We start from the raw sequence: 18,202 nt of genomic DNA on the forward strand, positions 1-18,202 counted from the left end.
TGTTCCTGAGACAAAATGTAGTAATTTTTGGTTTTCTATTTAATTACACTGTGAGTTATCTCTCAGTACAAGTAGATGTTGAACCAGAAATTAATAGAATAATTTAAAACAACCATGTAGCCTTCAAAATTACCTTATAGTGAAATGTCTATCCTAACTCAAATTTTCAACTGCTTAATGTGTTTAGAATGCTTTCTTCTCTCAAATAGAATTTATGCTTGGCTTCAGACATGATTGCTTTGTCCACATCCTTCTTGAGTTAGTCTTAAAACTTACATTTTAAGCTCTCCCTTTCTCTTTCCACGTTAGCTCTTAACCCTTGAGCTCTGACTATACTCAGCCTGTAAATGTAGTTACAGCGAGGGAAGCAAGAGTCCTGGAAGTGCAGGAAGTCACCTACAACATGACTGAATAAGCAGCCTCAGCTGTGAGGTCTGTAGATGTAAGACCTTGAGTCATATGTAATGCTGAGTATAAGCTTCAGATAATAAACTGATTTTTGCATGACCATAAGCTGTTTTTATAATCTCTTTTTTCCAACTGCTTACTTGTTCAGATGATTAGTTTGTCATTCAGCTGAATTACGCTAATTGAAGGAAATACGATCTCTGCAGTTGTTCAGGTCTATACTGGCACCTAGTGGCCTAACAGTATATTTTTCTTGAACTTTATGTAAGGTAGGCAGCTACGGATTGTATTTGGGATTTTTTTTTGCCCTGGAGGAATATAAGAATGGATAAAAGTCTTCAGACTTGCTCTTCCATCTCTCTTCTGTGTTTGTCTTATTCATCCTGGTTTTTTGTCAAATATTTATATGTAAAACCAAATTCTTACCTGTACAGTTCATGCCCATAGTACAGAGTTAGGCATCTTTTGTAATTGTTTATTTCAAATGGAAGATTATGTTTGATTGTTTGGTTTAATTCTATTGTCATTTTAAAAACGTTATCCTTTCTTTTGTAATGTATTGTAATTGGCATAAGGATTGGTTATGATAGGATTTTATGTTAAGCATTGTAACATTTTATTAGCTGTGAAGAGAAGTTGTATTTTGCCATTTTATTTCTGGGCTTTTTACACATGCTAGACTAATCCAGTCCTTTGTCCTGTCTAGCTTTCAAAATTTTGTACTGCTGTAGGAAGAATTTTCTTTTAAATTCTCCCTGTGTAGAATTAAAAACCTCCATGCTGCTTCATGCAAATCTGTTCTTGTGCGTCTTTGTCCTTTCAGTTTAGACTTTAGAAAAAACTACAGCAGATTTCCACCCCTCCCAAGAAGCCAATAAGCAAAAATTCCGTCAGTCAAGATTAGTAACCTCAAAAGTAATACACACACTTCCTTTTTCTTTTTGTTTTTTCTTATATATCTTGTCCTGGAAGCAGTTAGTTGATTGGGTTCCCTTTCTGAAGGGTTGGCTGTCTTTGCTGCAAGCATACTCTGCTGACTTCTGTTTCACTAGCTTCTTGTTCAACAGGGTGCTCATATTCTGTTCTGCAGAGCTTGAGGCAGTTGGCCACCAGCCTCTGATACCTTAACATAAGCTTCATTTAGTTCTATCAGTTCCTTGTCCTTGTGATATATGTTATCACTGACTCGTAGGAATTTGGTTATCCTAGGCCAGTTTCTTTTAACAATTGTCATAATGGTAGTTTTTGCTTGTGGAGACAAAGAACTTTTTCTGTGAGAGTTTTCTTAGTGCTGGTGTTATGTTATGCAAAAAGTTCTCTCTAACTGACAAGTCTAATTCTATTAACTAAATATATAGCACCATTTATTGCCGCTGCTGTACAGCGTAAAGAACTGCAGTCTGAACTAGAATGAAGTAAATGAAATTTATGCTTAATTTGGAAATTTCTGTAAAAAGGATAACATAGTGCTAAATTTCTAACTGGCTAGATCAGTTTTGCCTCACTGTAGTGAAAAACACCAAAATCAATTTTTTAGATAGTTTTATCATTGCAGTTGTGTTCTAAAATACACCAACTAGATACATAGCATAGATCCATTAATTTTTTTTCCTCCTTCAGTGTGTTGTCGATCCTGGCATAGCAGGACCTGACCCGGCTTTCTTCTCTTGTCTGTGCTTCTTTTTTTCTCTTAGGAGTGAGGGGAGATGAGTGTCATATATATCTAATCTGCCAGCTAGGTTTGTTTAATGTAACTAGACTTCAACAAAATGCCCTGATATTTTATTGGGTTATGGCCCAGTCTTTGCTGCAGAAGCAATAGAAATTAAAGACGTTGAAACCTTTGCTTGCCTTGGCCTCAAAGTTTTAGAAAACTGTATGGATTTTAGAAGATTTAGCAAGAGATGTGAAAACTATAGTAACCTGTAAAGATGGTAATAGTAATCTGTTGGCTTTATGCAGAGATGAGTATGAAACTCCTGTAAGCTCCTGATATACTCCTCAGGATGAAAATTACTTGTTTCTGCAATTGTGTATTGGTGTAACATTAATTTATTGCTTTCTTTTCAGTTTATCTAAATATATATTTAAATACTGAGAATTTTTTTTTAGACGACTTGGAGCTATACAGTGGTCCCAGTTCAATAGTGCAAATTTTAAATATCTCTGAAAAAAAAGTAAATGCATTTTTAACCTTTACCTTTGCTTAGAGTGATAGAAAGCTTTAATAACTTGCGTTTTGGCTAAATAGAGGATAGATTTTAAAGAAATGTAAACAAACATTTTTCAGTAGCAAAAAGGTTTATGGGTTTTCATCAAGAAAATTCACTTGTAAATCTGATAAACATAAATTACTTATCTGGATAAGTTCTCTGTATTTTGAATTAGTATTTTGAGCATTTTATTCACAGTTATTATGTCTTTGCTTTTAGCTGCTGATGTAAGGTCAAGATGAGTGGATTAGGAGAAAACTCCTTAGATAGTTTGACTAGTGAGTCAAGGAAGCGCAAGACATTGCCCTGTGATACACCAGGTGCAAGGTACGTTTATATAGAACTTTACTGGTTTTTAATGAGTTTTCAAAACTACTTTTCAAATTTGCATTGCAATTTAGAGTAAGTTCTAACTCAGGAATTTGTTTAGTTTAAAAACTCTCTAGGCCAACTTCTGTTGTGAAGATAGGTAACTTTACTATTAGGTGTAGTTGATAAACTGTGCTTTATAATTGGACTCCTGTGGAAATTTTATTACAGTGGACATATCATAGAATGGATTGAGTTGGAATGGACCTTAAAGATCATCTAGTTCTAGTTCCCCTGTCATGGGCAGGGATACCTTCCATTAGATAAGGAATCCCTTTTGAAATTGTGATTGCAAGCTAAAAGAAGAAAAACCTCTTGCTTCATAGGAATTTTAAAGGCATCATCTCATATCTGGTAATTGATTTGACAGGCCTCATTTCAGGTGGTTACATTTATCAAAGAATACTGCAAGAAGTTGAGCTTTTTGCTGGCTTGTTTGTACTTCTTTGTCTTTCAAGTTCATCTTAAATTTTGGTTATCTGTGTTATCTTCCTGCCCCTCACCCAACTCTGTCAGATACTGTTGTCTGAGGGACTCAGTTTTCTGTTCCCCACAAGCTTCATTGCTCTCCACCACATGAAGCCTCTTTTATCCTTTCATGTTTCTTCTTCCCATAGAGTATTAACTTGTATTAAATTCATTGCCAGGCATTGTGTGTACTAATATTTGTCCCTTTTATATATACATCTCCAGTGCCCCATGCCAATTGCCTTCGTCATTATAACAGATCATGTATGAGAGCCTTAAATGCTTTGCACTGTATCCCAGTGTCTGTTTATAAGTATCCTCCATTCAATTTTCTCTTTCCCTTTCTACAGTGTCTCTCATACAGGAGTTCTTTTTCAGATTGTTACCCTTCATTAGCTTTCTTTATCTTTCAAGCTCCTGCTTTGTCATGTGTTTGTTTTCTCCAGTGTTGGTCCATGCATACTTTCCTAACTCCTTCACTTGGTTTCATTTCAAAGAATGATTATTCTCTTTCACTTATGTTGATGTGTCCATTCTTACCCCTGCCCCAAGTCCTTCTTTTCCTATTCTTGCCATACTGTGTCTGATATTTCTCCCTGTTGATTTAGGCTGTAGACAGTCTCTTTACTCACCACATTAACCTGGGTAGGAAAAGGAATTTGGGAGGGACATTATCTCCAGCAGGATTACGTGGTCTAGGATTCTGTTTTTCTTGCATGTTGAGATGGCATTTAGGTTCTCATGCCTAGAAGTTTATGAGTTATCACCTTCTATAATCATCTCTGTACAATCAAACGGAAGGGAATTAATAGCATGCTAAAATTCAGTTTCATTTGTCTAGTAAATTTTAAGCAACTGTAAAGCAACTTCTAAGATTAAAATATACTTTCTGTATGAGTGCTACAATTTTATAACAAAAGCAGCTGCTCCTTTCATTAAATCTGACAGTAGAGTAATAGAGTAAAAACAGGAGGATTTTTTTTGTTAGTAGCTTTCTTCTAGTCTCTTGATACCAATTTGTACTTAAAATTCTTTAAAAATATGCAAACCAAACACAAACACAAACTCTAAACCAAACAGCAGCGTAACAAAGCACACACATTTGCCCTTCAGATTCATGTTTGCTGGAAGAATAGCTACTGCATAGGTTTAATGGGTGGGTGTTAAGTGAAGTACATTACTGTTCACAGAGTGAGCACAGGTTTTGTACAGGATGGTATATAAGTATGCAAAACAATGTTTTTGATTCCTAGTCTGGTCTGCAGTGGTGAGAAGCGTCGACGTGAGCAGGAAAGCAAATACATTGAAGAACTGGCTGAGCTGATATCTGCTAATCTAAGTGACATTGACAATTTCAATGTCAAACCAGACAAATGTGCTATTTTAAAAGAAACTGTGAGACAGATTCGACAAATAAAAGAGCAAGGTACAGTTCCCTGCTAAGTCAAAATTAATAGTTTAATTTCATTGTGATTCTTTTGTTGTAGCAATACTTACTTGGTAAATTGAGTAGTGGTTTTCACAATAGCATGTAACTGAGCAGGTCTTTGGACTTTGACTTGATACAAGCCTTAAATATGCCTGAAGTAATTTTCTATTTAAAAATTAACAAGTACTTATCATCACTTTTTATTGGGAATTAGGATTTTAAAACCTTGTATGGCCTGTCTTACCAGTTTTGTACCGCAGACAAGTTAAACAAAAAGGAGATGGTACTCTGCCGTCTGCTTGTACACTATACCAAATACTCACTGGTATGAAGAATATGTGCCATTGCCTTTCACTTTAAGGAAACATAGCCTTTTCTTATGGGCAAGCCTCCAATCAGAGATAGTGATTTTTATGCATTTTTTTTATTTGCTTTTTTAGTGTGATTGAATGTACTCAGAATATAGGCAACTCAACAAAGGAGAAAGAAGCAATGCATTGTATCTTGTTAAATTCTGCCAGCTAGGATAAACCTAAGAGACACAATACTTTCTTTTAACTGACAGGTGTATGCAAAACCCATGTTTTGAAATGTAGAGTGAGGGGTGTATATAATTTATTTTTTTAAACATCACTCAGCCCCCCATCTCCACCTCCCAGTGACTAGCTTCCCATGCTTATATGTGTCATTTGTGCAGTAAAGCATTAGAAAAATGGAACATGCTGTGGTATATATCTTACCTGTTGTGGTAAATTGCCACATCCTGGGCTAAAACAATTTTTTAAAATCATCTTCTGTTTTGGATATTTTTTGTAGTGTCATGGAATGCATTCTAATATTTCATTATAGAGTTAAGATTTTGTACTCTTGTGGTCTGCTTAACCAGCCAGCAAGTACCACAAAATAAAGTTCAGAATAATTCTGCTGCATGGCGTGGATTCCCATTCCACCTCCCCCTGCAATAAATTAACTTAGGATATTTTGATTCTTAAAATATGATTTTATTATATGCATGCACACACATACACACAGACACACACGTATATACACATACAGGCACGCAGCTGTTAGCATGAATCAAATACTTTTTGTAGAACAGTGGTGATGACATCTGAAGACTGTGACCAATGGCAATGAGCTGATCAAAATAAAAAAATAAGAAAGATATGTATATATGAGTGGGTTTAATGGCTAACACAGGTATTCATCAGACAGTGTCTGAAAAATAACAATAAATGTTCACAAAGCAAGTTCATTATGTCAGCTTCAACTGCCAAATCAATTTCTGTGAGCAAAGAGTTTGGCATTATGTGGCCGTGACATTTCTTCTAGTCTTAGCAGCCAACAGTATATGACTCCTCCTCTCCATTAGTGCTTCTTTTTGCCTTTGTTTTACGCTCTCCCTAGGATCTGGCTTGTAATATTAAAATGTGGCTATCACATGAAAAGTCACTTTATGGAAATGTATCTTTTGGCTTTCAGGAAAAGCAGTTTCTAATGATGATGATGTTCAGAAAGCTGATGTATCATCCACGGGTCAAGGAGTTATTGACAAGGATTCATTGGGACCTCTTTTATTACAGGCAAGTACAAATTAGGCCCTAGTAAACCCCTATGGAACCAAATACTTACGGCAGGTGAAAATATTAAAATAAAGTATGCAATCCTGTAGTAATAAAATAGTATGCATGTACCATGCAGAAGTATGTTTGAAGGGTTGAGGAATAAAATCTATCGTGTTTTCTTAATTTTGCTGAAATTGTCTGTAGAAGGACATAGAATAGCCTTTGACTTTTTCTAATATACCTATGCTTTATTTACTCCAGCAGTCATTAGCAAATTACTACTGAAGCATTACTTATTTGTACAAGGAATATTTTATTTCTTTTAGAGGATAGACATTAAATGGAGGAGTTTTTGCAAGGAGATGTTTGTTATGTGTGTCTGCATTTGTGTTACTTAATTATGAAGCATTTTAAATGAATGTTGCCATCAAGTGAAATAACCCAAGAATAATAGTAAACAAAGGTACATAGCAGATAGTCTTTATGCCTAGAAAACTAATCTGATATTTACAAGCTCATCAAAGTGTTTTTTGAAGCTTAGTTTATTAACATAGATATTGAATTTCTCTTTCCATTAAGAACATACAGTATTTGTCTAGATCCTCCTATCTCATCACTTGGTAGTGGAATAGTGGAAATGCTGTCATATTCATTACTTACTTCTTGTTTCTACTGAACTTCTTGTTTCAATTTGCTAACTATTGAATTAATGGTACAATTTCATAATCTAGTGTTCATACGAATTAAGAATGAAACAAGAAGGCTGGTTATCAATGTGAAAGCTGAATGGAATATCACATGGACATATTAATTATTATTATTTAAATAATTCCCTACCAGACACACTTTTCCTCAAGGAAGAATTTAAAACTTCATCTCTATCCTTGAAAATAAGTGAATATGTTATAAATTGACATTTATCACCCACCCAACTTTAAAATTAAATTATGTTGAGAATTAGTCAATATGTCTTACATGATCTGTTGTCATGTTAATATTTAGGCATTGGATGGCTTCCTCTTTGTTGTAAATCGAGATGGGAACATAGTATTTGTATCAGAAAATGTCACACAATACCTGCAATATAAACAAGAAGATTTGGTTAATACAAGTGTGTATGGTATCTTGCATGAAGAGGACCGGAAGGACTTTCTTAAAAACTTACCTAAGTCTTCAGGTAGTAAAAGTTTATTTACTACACTTACTAGACTATTTGAAAACAATCAGAGAAGACAAAAATACCTTGTAAAGGATAACCTTTCAAAACGGATTAGTGATCTAAGGAATATTTTACTACAAAAATATTTTAATCTTGATAAATATTACTGTGTTTTTACAATAGTATGCCATCAGAAATAAATGTGCTGGAAATTCACACTTTACTCTAGCCTTTGCAATTTGTTTACCTATAACTTTAAAAGAGCGACACTAAAGGAACACCTTCCCTAATACCACAAGGCTGGCTGAAAGAACTGCTTTTTTAAAAAATATGTGAATGACTTCCCAGCACCCTTTCAAGTGACTGAAAATGTCATGCAAAAGAAAGAGTGTTTTTTACTTGGTTCTCTGTACACTTATTTTTATACCAAGCTGTATTGGTGGTACATTGAGAAGGCATCTGAAAATAGCCTTCAATATCTGTAATCTAGGAACAGGATATCTAAATTAAGAAGAATCAGTTATGAATTGATTGTATCTGAAAATCGATATGAATTCTTACTGTGTTCTTTTAAGTTAATGGAGTTTCTTGGACTAATGAAACACCTAGACAGAAGAGCCATACGTTCAACTGTCGGATGATGGTGAAAAGCTCTCATGACCTCGTTGAAGATGTAGGTGGCTACCAGGATATACGTCAAAGATATGAAACTATGCAGTGCTTTGCTTTATCACAGCCAAGAGCTATGATGGAAGAGGGGGAAGGTAGGAATTTTTGTGGAATTGTCGTGCATAGAGACTTCTGCACAGAAAAGCTCTTTGGTGTTTAGAAAACCATTTTCAAGAGCGCAGCAGCTTTAATCCTTACTGTCTGTGCTTCCATTGTAACACCAAAAGATGCTTCAGCTATTTTATTAGATTCTTCAACACAGTAAAACAGGAGATGATGAAAGAAGAAACATTATTTTTTAAATACAGATTTGCAGTCCTGCATGATTTGTGTGGCACGTCGTATCACAACTACAGAAAGGGTATTTCCAGCAAATCCAGAGAGCTTTATTACAAGACATGATCTTTCAGGTAGGAAGTATACCCGGGAGGAAGGTATGAAGGAGTCTTCTTTGTCCATGTGTTCGTTTTAAATAAATGGAATGTGTATTGCGTATATGTAGTGTCTAACAGAATTCATACTGAGAATTCCCAACTGCTTTTTAAAATATACCATTGTTGGTAGTGAGGTGTAATAAAACTTGTGGGAGGTATTTTCTTCTCTATGTTGCTGTTTCGCAGGTTGGTAAAAAGCATTATTTGTGATTTAACTAGCATTTCAAGTGGTTGTTGTTCTGCTTTCCTTTACACAGAAGAAGTATTTTAGGTCATAACTGGAAGTTCTTTAGAATGTTTATATTTTTATACAGTACATGAGCTAATGTTTAAAGTGGCTTATGCTGTTTAAATCAAAAGAGTTGTATAATGTAAATAGGGCTTTGTGTTTATGATGTTCGTTTGATGTAGTTGGTCACTATTTTAAAGAATTTTACTCTGTGTGCATCCTTTATGTGCCTGTAACCAGAGACTAAAGTTAGTTTTTTAAAGCTCTGACATTGGCCTATGGGTGATTAACTTCCTCTTACTCAGTTACCTAACTCCCTTTGAATAGTGATGCTTTAACAAGCAGCATCATATCCTTATATGGCAGATAATTCATAAATGTAACTTCTGCATGCTCAGAATTTGGTGATTAAAAGGATTATATTGGAGCCTTAGGAAATATACCATATTTATACAAAAGGAATTGTCATAGTCATGAAGAGTTGTGGATTTTCTTTCCTGTTAAGGCAAACTTGTCAACATTGATACAAACTCATTACGATCTTCCATGAGACCTGGCTTCGAAGATATAATTCGTCGGTGTATTCAGAGATTCTTATGCCACAATGACGGGCAGTCATGGTCAAATAAACGCCACTATCATGAAGGTAAAAATCAGTTTACAATGTTTGGGTCACATTGCTTCTCCTATGGACTGTGTTTTTTTCTGTTCCTTTTTTTACATGGTTTTTGTTAATTACTGTGATTCATTTACAAGCTGAAGGAGGATGACCTCTTGAGAATGAGGAATTATGCTGGAAGTTGTTTGGTTTTTTCAATGTGTTTGTTTTTTGGAAATTAACATGGAAAATACCACATACATGATCTGGGGTCCTCAAGGAAGCTGTTTTCTACAGATAGATACAGCAATGACAGAGACAGTTGTATTTATATGAAGATATATAATCTTTAATTATCATTATCTTATTATTTTTGGTTAATGTTACTTCAATGTTATTTTATTTCACCCTTTCCTGTGTTAAAGAGCCACTCTCTGAAAGTGGTAACTGTTGTGTTGATGCCTTTTTCTTATTCTCAAGACACAGGGCTCAAAATATTTTCAGCGTTCCACATTGGCATATTTTCAGCGTTTCACACTGGCATATTTCCAGCCACATATTTTGTAATGCTGATTTGATAACCTTGATAGATAAGTGAAGTACAACCATACTCTTCAGTAAGAAAGATAGTGTTTTCTAATTATTCCAAACTCTAGTCTTTTTGAAGGATTTACAATGTAATTCAAGCACAGGAGATGTTAAATAAAGAGGAACTCATAGTGTCAGGAAATGGATATTCCATTACATTGAAGTTCTTCAACATAGCTGATCAAATGAATCCTAGATTAACAAGAGACATGAAGCTCAAATTGAAACAAATAATTTCCACAATTTTTTGATTGAAGCAAACTTAATAATTCTTCCCCAAGCAAGAGCCATGGACTCTATAATCTAGCCTTGGAAGTCTGTTAACAAATGTAGAACTTTGCCAGTTGTGTCTGGTGAGCACAAAATATTGCAGCATCAAAATAATCGTGTTTGCTTTTATCTTCCCTCAATTGATAGAAATAGTGGAATACTTGCTTTTTCTTGAGATATGTTTTGGGTAGGTCTTATTTATTTATTTACTTTTAATGGTTTTTGGGTTTTGGGGGGGGTAATCTTCAGTAAATGAAGGGTATTGTGTCAAAAATACCTTATAGTTCATATTAATAGTTCTTGGGATTTTAAATATTAACTATGTTTCTGTATTTCCTTTACAGCTTATACGCAAGGTCATGCTGAAACCCCATTGTATCGATTTTCTTTAGCGGATGGTACAATAGTGACAGCACAAACAAAGAGTAAACTGTTTCGAAATCCTGTAACTAATGACCGGCATGGATTTATCTCTACCCACTTCCTTCAAAGGTGAACTTAGTAGTATCTATTTATAATTTAAGTGTCACAGTTTTAAAAAATACATCTGACCTTGAAGATAACCTAAGAAAAATAGCATACTAAAATATTTTACCTGATTAAAACTCAGATGGGGAATAATTTGGGAAACAGAGCTGCATAGCATACAAATAAATGTGTAAACCTCACAGAGTCACATTTTAACTATGTGGCAGAAAGACAGTCACAGTCAAAAGAGATTTTTTTCCCTCAATACCTGCTCAAAGCCTGTGCTATGTTTATGTTAGTCTTTTGTGGTGGCATTGATGGAACACTGAAAATAGAAATGTTCAGTCATGTGCTTTTGTACACCAGTTAAAAAGACAACAAATCAGATGTTGTCTGATGCGTAATCCATAACAGAAATGTACCTTAGGTAGTATTTCCTATGACCTGTACTTGTTCTTTGCAAGACTAATTGAAAAGTAACTGTGGAGGGAATCTGTCTCCTTCTGGCATTAGAGTGCCTCCAGATGCTGAAAAAAAATAGTGAATAAACTTGTTCAGGGTCACACACTATTAATGTGCACAGTAGAATGGTGTCAGGCATTGACTCAGGAAGGGGATGAAAGAATGAAGTAAATGAGTAAATCTCATTAATAATCTGATCATTGATTAAAGCTTTTTGCGGCAGTGATACTATATGTGCTTATAACTTGAAATGTTCAAAGGATCAATCATTTCTGTAGTGAATAAATAGATGTCATGGCTTAAGTGGAAGCTTTTGTAGAAGCTTGAATTTTCACTGCTCTTTTTTGGAAAAAAATATTTGAGCAGTTAATTAATAATGTATTTGTAGCACATGATTCCAAATAAAGTTTTAATTTGTTTTCTTTGGGTTTCTGGGGCTGATGTTGAATTTACAGAGAACAAAATGGATATCGGCCAAATCCTAGTTCTGTTGGGCAAAACATCAGAACACCTGTGACTGGAAACACAAATTCTGTTAATGGTCTTATGAACATGTCACCTGGTCAAGCCATGCCAATGCAGAACAGAAACTATGGGATGGGAGATCCCAATGCAGTGGCTCAGCTCACCAGCGCTCGATATGGAAGCCCTGGGAATATGGGGCCAGTGAACTCTGGACCCGGCATGCAGTCCTCTGCTTATCAGAGTAACAGTTTTGGGTTAAATATAAGTAGCCCACCACATGGCAGTCCTGGCTTAACTTCCAGCCAACAGAATCTAATGGTATCTCCTAGAAATCGAGGCAGTCCAAAAATGAGTTCACACCAGTATTCTCCAGTTACAGGTATTTTATTTTTGCTATAAGCTCTTTTTTTTTTTTTTTCAAGCTATCTTTTCTCACTTTTATCTGAATTCCATCTTTCATCCATTTTAACTGTTCTATATGACCCTATATGTGTTACTTAAATGTAGTATACCTGACTATATGTATTAACTCAATGTGGCAGTCATACATAATCCAAAGGAAGAGTAGATACAGGCAGTACTATAATCTAATAAATTTGATCTCTGTCACATGATACAGGTATGCACTCGCCAATGGGATCTGCCAGCAACACTAGCAACAGCACTTTCTCTAGCAGTTCTCTTAGTGCTCTGCAAGCCATTAGTGAGGGTGTTGGAAATTCCCTTTTATCAACACTTTCCTCACCGGGTCCAAAACTGGATAATTCCCCAAACATTAGCATAACTCAGCAAATTAAAACAAGTACCCAGGACTCCAAAAGCCCTTCTGGTTTGTATTGTGAACAAAACCAAGTGGAAAGTTCCATCTGCCAGTCAAACAGCAGAGATCTCCTTAGTGAAAAAGATAGTAAAGAGGGAAATCTAGAGGCATCTGAAAGTCAGAGAGGACCATCTGAGAGCAAAGGGCATAAAAAACTCCTTCAGCTGCTTACGTGCTCCTCAGATGAAAGAGGACATTCTACAGCATCAAACTCACCTTTAGACTCAAATTGTAAAGAATCTTCTATGAGCGTTACCAGTCCTTCAGGAGTTTCTTCATCAACATCTGGAGGGGTATCTTCCTCCTCAAACATGCATGGGTCACTCCTGCAAGAAAAGCACAGGATTTTACATAAATTGTTGCAGAATGGTAATTCTCCAGCAGAGGTGGCCAAGATCACAGCTGAAGCTACTGGTAAAGACACATATCATGATGCTAGTAACACAACCTCCTGTGGAGAAGGCACTGTCAAACAGGAACAACTAAGCCCAAAGAAGAAAGAAAACAATGCTTTACTAAGATATCTACTAGATAAAGATGATATTAAGGAACAGTTTTCCAAAGAGTTGAAGCCTAAAGTAGAAGGTGTGGATAATAAGATGGGACAATGCACAAGTTCTACAATTCCTACTTCAAGTCAAGAAAAGGAGATGAAAATTAAAATGGAGCCAGCAGAGGAGGTACAGTATAATGTAAAATGATGTCATGAGCTAACCAATATTTTATTATTAAGTGAATGACTAAATATAGAACACTCTACAGTGTACATGTGTAAACATTCCTAAAAAGATTCTGTGCAAATGATGTGAAACAAAAGTTTAATTGTGAATGAAAAAGTACAAATGAAAAGAACTACAGGACATATATACATAAAACCAAATCTGATGTCCTGAAGTCCTGGACTAATATTTTGAAGTTATGGTACGATTAAGGCAATATTTAAAAATTATTCCTTAGAATTAGATCTTAGCACATGTTTGGTTTTATGGCTTAGTAGGAAATGGGCCCATAACTGCTTCTGTACTTAGTTGGCACTACAAGAGTAAAGGGTAAAACATGATTTAGTTTTGAAAATATAAACAATACACAAAAATGTGTAATACCTGAAATAGCCATGATTTGGTTTACTTTATTCATTGGTTTTTGCACTCTTTTTCTTTCTTTAAATGAGGGAGTAAGTTTTTCCAAATATATATATCTATATATATGTATATTCAGCATTCAAATAAATACATACTTAAATATATAAAGGTATATATAATTTGTATAAATGAATACAACTAAATAAATTCTAGAGCTGGAATTCTGAGAAATGTCATGATAAAGAAAGCTAGCACCATGGAACAACTATTCTGAAACCAGTGGTACATCTGTTAGGAACAGATATTCTTAAAATTTTATATACATATAAGGTATATATTATGTATATAATTTAAGTCCTAAGATTTGGAACTTCAAAGTAAACAGTACTGGTCAGTATAGCAGAATTTACTGAAGATATATTGATTTCTTAGACCTTGAATATCCCAAATCAGTAATAACTGGGTAAATTAAAAAAAAAAAAAACAAACAAACAAAAAACAAAACAACAACAACAAAAAAAAACCCAACACTTTTTTTTTTTTTTTTTTTTTTTTTTGTATTAGCTACTGGCTTACTATAAATAAAACACCTTATAAAATTGTTTGAATACCACTTATGGAAAAGTCACAATCAACTCTGTAATAATACACAACATGTACCTTCAGTGCTTGCTCCTGAGATGTAATTAAGGTATTCAGAGAAGCTTCTTTCATGAAGATATCAATGCACTATATATGAACTATTTTTCTATTGAAGCTCTATATGATTTAAAGACAAATTTTTAAAGAAAGGGCTCCAGCTGACCAGAAAACCTGTGCTTCATTTTCATGTCTTTTAGTGTTCACTATTAGCTCTTTGTGTATGATAGCTACATTATTTATCACTGAATGGTACACATTCTCAATGTTGTTCACTATCATTACTGTTTTTATCTTTTTAACTTGTGATATTTGAAATGTTTATATTCAGAAGTGCTTTTTATTTTAGTTATGTGTGTTTTGTGTAAGAAAGAAAATACTCAAAAAAAAGGTATCTAAATACCAAAGAAAATACTAAAAAAAAAAAGGTATCTAAATGATACCTAAATTTATTTGGAAGGGAAAAGATAGCTCAGATAGTGTTAGTGAATTAAAACATTTGTCTCGCAGTCATATATTTTAAGATTAGCAAGGATCTAAGTAAAAATTGAAGTATAGCCATAGGAGAGTAAATAACCTTGGTATTTTACTGTGTCATTTTCAGATGAATGGAGACTTGGATAATTTGGATGCAATTCTAAGTGATCTTAGTAGTTCAGAGTTTTACAATAATCCTATGTCTGCAAATGGAAATAACCCTGGAACAAAGCAAGCAGTACTTCAAGGAAATGCCCTGTTGGGTAAGGAATTAAATCTACCACCTGGGTTTTAAAGTTAGGGTTTTTTTCTTACGTGATGTAAACACAATGCATCCTCACACCTTTAGAGAACACCTTCTTCATCTCATATATCTTCAAGGAAAAATGTAATGCAAAATAGCTAATTATGCTTTTGTGAGCTATTATGTACACTATTAGTTCTAGCCTACTATATACACAATGAATAACATTCAGTTAATTGTTTTATGGTTTATTCTGGCTTTGTCTAATGAAGATTTCTCAGAGACAAGTCATCAGGAAAGGTGTTTCGTGAGTTGTAAATTAAAATTGAGAATTTTTATCTCTCACTGATGACTAGGGATATAATATGGGATTGGTGACAAGCTTTTAATTTCTTTCTTATTCTATGTGAAAACATCTTGTGGCCAGTAAATTCTAATCATTACTTGACATCAAAAGGAATGCCCTTCCTTAGTAGGAAGTTGAGCAGGAGGGGAGGATAACCTAGCTGATGGACCAGCATCATGGCAGTTGTTGCTTTCTTTCATTACACTGGTCATCTCTTGATTATACAGGGCAGTGGATTACTGAGATAACCAAAGGAGGTGAAACATGTATAATGAAAAATATAAAACCAGATACAAGAACACATAAAGCCACTGACACTATTGGCTGTGAAGCATAGTGATTTGTAGGTTTATTGTCCATAGTCCAACTGTGCTCGGGAACACACCATGTCATTGCAGAACTTAAATTAAAATGAATCTCTTTTTCTTGTGTAGGGCTACAGGGAACTGCCTTTGACTTTTTCTGCAAAAGGTCCTAACTATGTGTTCAAAATGGGAGTTTTTGTTGGGAAAACAGAAGCAACATAACTTTTCATGGCTTGCTTAAGATCAAGTGTTGAGATCTCTTCATAAAGAGATGAGACTAATTTAAGTCATTAATAGCATATTTTATTTAAAATGTACAGTTGCATGCATCTTTTAATTCTTTAACAGGTGTGAAGAGTCCCCAGTCTGTGCAGACTACTCGCCCACCTTTTAACAGAGCCTTGTCTTTAGACAGCCCTATGGGCTCAGGTGCTTCAGTGAGGAATGTGAATGCATTCTCCATGTTACAAAAGCAAAACTTGATGGGTGGAAGTCCAAGAATGATTGAAAACCAAGACAATTTTGGAGCAAATCTGGGTTTGTTGGTTGTATACAAACAGCTCTCATTGTAAAGGAAATAGCTTTAATGCAAAAAAGTTGCAAGACTAAAATACAAATTTCAGTTAGAAGAAACTTTTAACATTAAAGAATTTTAATTTTACCATCATTAATACTTCTAAATTATTATCTTAGCTTAAATTATAAGAACAGTTTACTACCTGTATCATTACCAGTACTTTACTGTAAGTAGTTAAATTATTTTTTACTATTTTGAGTTTTTAATTTAACATGTGATTTTAATATATAGAAGCAAGAACAGTTCAGTGGCAGCCAGTCATTATGAATTTTATATATTTTTAGACTCATAGTTTTTTGTATGATTTTGAACTTGGCATGGTGAGCTCTAGATGCTTTTGTAGGACTTTGTCAATTGCTCTGACATTAGCAGGTGGACTTTTATGAAATAGCAAAATACATCATGTACTCCAGATAATAAATATTGGTGTTTTCTCTCTTCATTATAGCAAGTGCTCCCCACAAAAATGTGGCAATGAATCAGCATCAGCCAGGAGACTGGGGTTTGCCAAACTCCAAAGTGAACAGATTGGAATCTGCAAGTTCCACTTCAATGTTGAGAGCGGGACCTGAATTTAGTACAACCCTTCCGAGGCCCGGAGAAGGTGGCTCTGTGTCTGGGCTGCCTGTTCGCTCTAACAGCATACCTGGTACTAGACCAATGCTGCAAGAGCAAATGATTCACATGAGTAAGTTCTTAACTTCTTATTGTCGTACGTGGCACTATTTCCCTGGTTTCTTGGTAAGCATTCATCATAAGAATCTTTGCACTGTTGGTAAAATGCTAGATTTTCATTGAAAGGGTTTTTGAAGTAGAGACTGTTATTGTTCCCTGGCTGTGACATTTTATGATTTTTTAGTGATGTTCTTGTTTTCTTCTTGTGCTGTGTGTCTCATACACAAATAATTTGTTCTAGGTCCCGGTATTATGGGGGTGGGGGGATAATTTCTATGTGTTTCTTTAGTGCAGTACTTCTCTGCTAAATTCCAGGAACTAAATGGCATCAATAATTCCATATGTGAAGATACTAGCATTGTGGTTAATTAAATTTATCCTATTTGATACGGATGCTTTTTTTTTTTTCCTGTTAACTTCTTGGTACTCAATGTCTTTTAAAGTCTTTCTCTCAAGTATTTCAAAATTCTTCTCACATGGAGTAGCCAAATTTCATATAAAGCCACATTCCAAATACCATTTGTCTTCGAAGTATCCTTATGTGCATGAGAGAAAATAAGCTGTATGTCTAAAATATGAACAGTCTTAAAGCCTGTGGGTTTTTTCTGTTCTATATGTCTAAAAAAGGTTTAGTCTAGAGCTGAAATTCTCCAGTCTACTATGCCAATACCTGTATGCCCCAAACCAGCTTGAATAGACAGCATTCCTTTCTTATAATGGAAAGCTACCAGGGCTGTCACCAGTTCCCTGAAAGAGACTTACTATTTCATGCAACAGATGGATATAAGTTTAAATACAGAAGAAATTTGTGCAGTCCTGACTAAGTCAGAAGTTTCCAGCTTAGTTCATACAGATGCTGGGGAATAATGGGATGACCTAAACTCTCCTATGTAGTCCCTGGATAGGTAGAGGGAAAAAAATACTCCCGAAGAGAAAAATGTTATGTACTTTGTGTTTCTTTTGATTTCCACTCTGTATTGGAATTAAAAATGTCAGATTTTGATGTCACTATGACAGTGTGTATGCTGGTACCCAGATGTCATTGTCCAAAATTTTTGTTGGGGTTTTTTTCATGTAAGGTGCTGTGTCTTTCATGCTCCTACTTAGAGACTAAAGGATTCGAAATAGCAATTCTGCTCTAACAGGGTAGCATGTCTAGATCACTGTCTGCTGTATTTAAATCTATGGTCTGTTATAAATGTGAAATTATCTTGACTGCGAGTTCATGTGTAAAACATTATAA

General features: G+C 34.8%; 1 protein-coding gene across 10 annotated transcripts in view; it reads left to right on the forward strand.

The window, feature by feature from the left end:
- NCOA3 (nuclear receptor coactivator 3) overlaps window positions 1-18,202 on the forward strand; it is a 52,775-nt gene that overhangs the window by 26,185 nt on the left and 8,388 nt on the right. For 9 of the 10 annotated variants that reach the window (XR_002466232.3, XR_002466233.3, XM_077786966.1 and 6 more), the window contains 13 exons: window positions 2,841-2,948; window positions 4,712-4,884; window positions 6,370-6,470; window positions 7,455-7,629; window positions 8,187-8,375; window positions 8,589-8,690; window positions 9,449-9,589; window positions 10,744-10,891; window positions 11,785-12,173; window positions 12,414-13,294; window positions 14,940-15,075; window positions 16,056-16,244; window positions 16,733-16,972. Coding sequence is in view for 8 of the 10 variants with exons in the window: in XM_077786966.1 (XP_077643092.1) it covers window positions 2,860-2,948; window positions 4,712-4,884; window positions 6,370-6,470; window positions 7,455-7,629; window positions 8,187-8,375; window positions 8,589-8,690; window positions 9,449-9,589; window positions 10,744-10,891; window positions 11,785-12,173; window positions 12,414-13,294; window positions 14,940-15,075; window positions 16,056-16,244; window positions 16,733-16,972 (2,953 nt within the window). In the remaining 2 variants the exon portion in view is untranslated. The remainder of the gene's footprint in view (window positions 1-2,840; window positions 2,949-4,711; window positions 4,885-6,369; window positions 6,471-7,454; window positions 7,630-8,186; window positions 8,376-8,588; window positions 8,691-9,448; window positions 9,590-10,743; window positions 10,892-11,784; window positions 12,174-12,413; window positions 13,295-14,939; window positions 15,076-16,055; window positions 16,245-16,732; window positions 16,973-18,202) is intronic. The other variant, XM_077786969.1, reaches the window with a different exon arrangement.

Source organism: Lonchura striata, chromosome 17, assembly GCF_046129695.1.
Source record: "Lonchura striata isolate bLonStr1 chromosome 17, bLonStr1.mat, whole genome shotgun sequence".
NCBI lineage: Eukaryota > Metazoa > Chordata > Aves > Passeriformes > Estrildidae > Lonchura > Lonchura striata.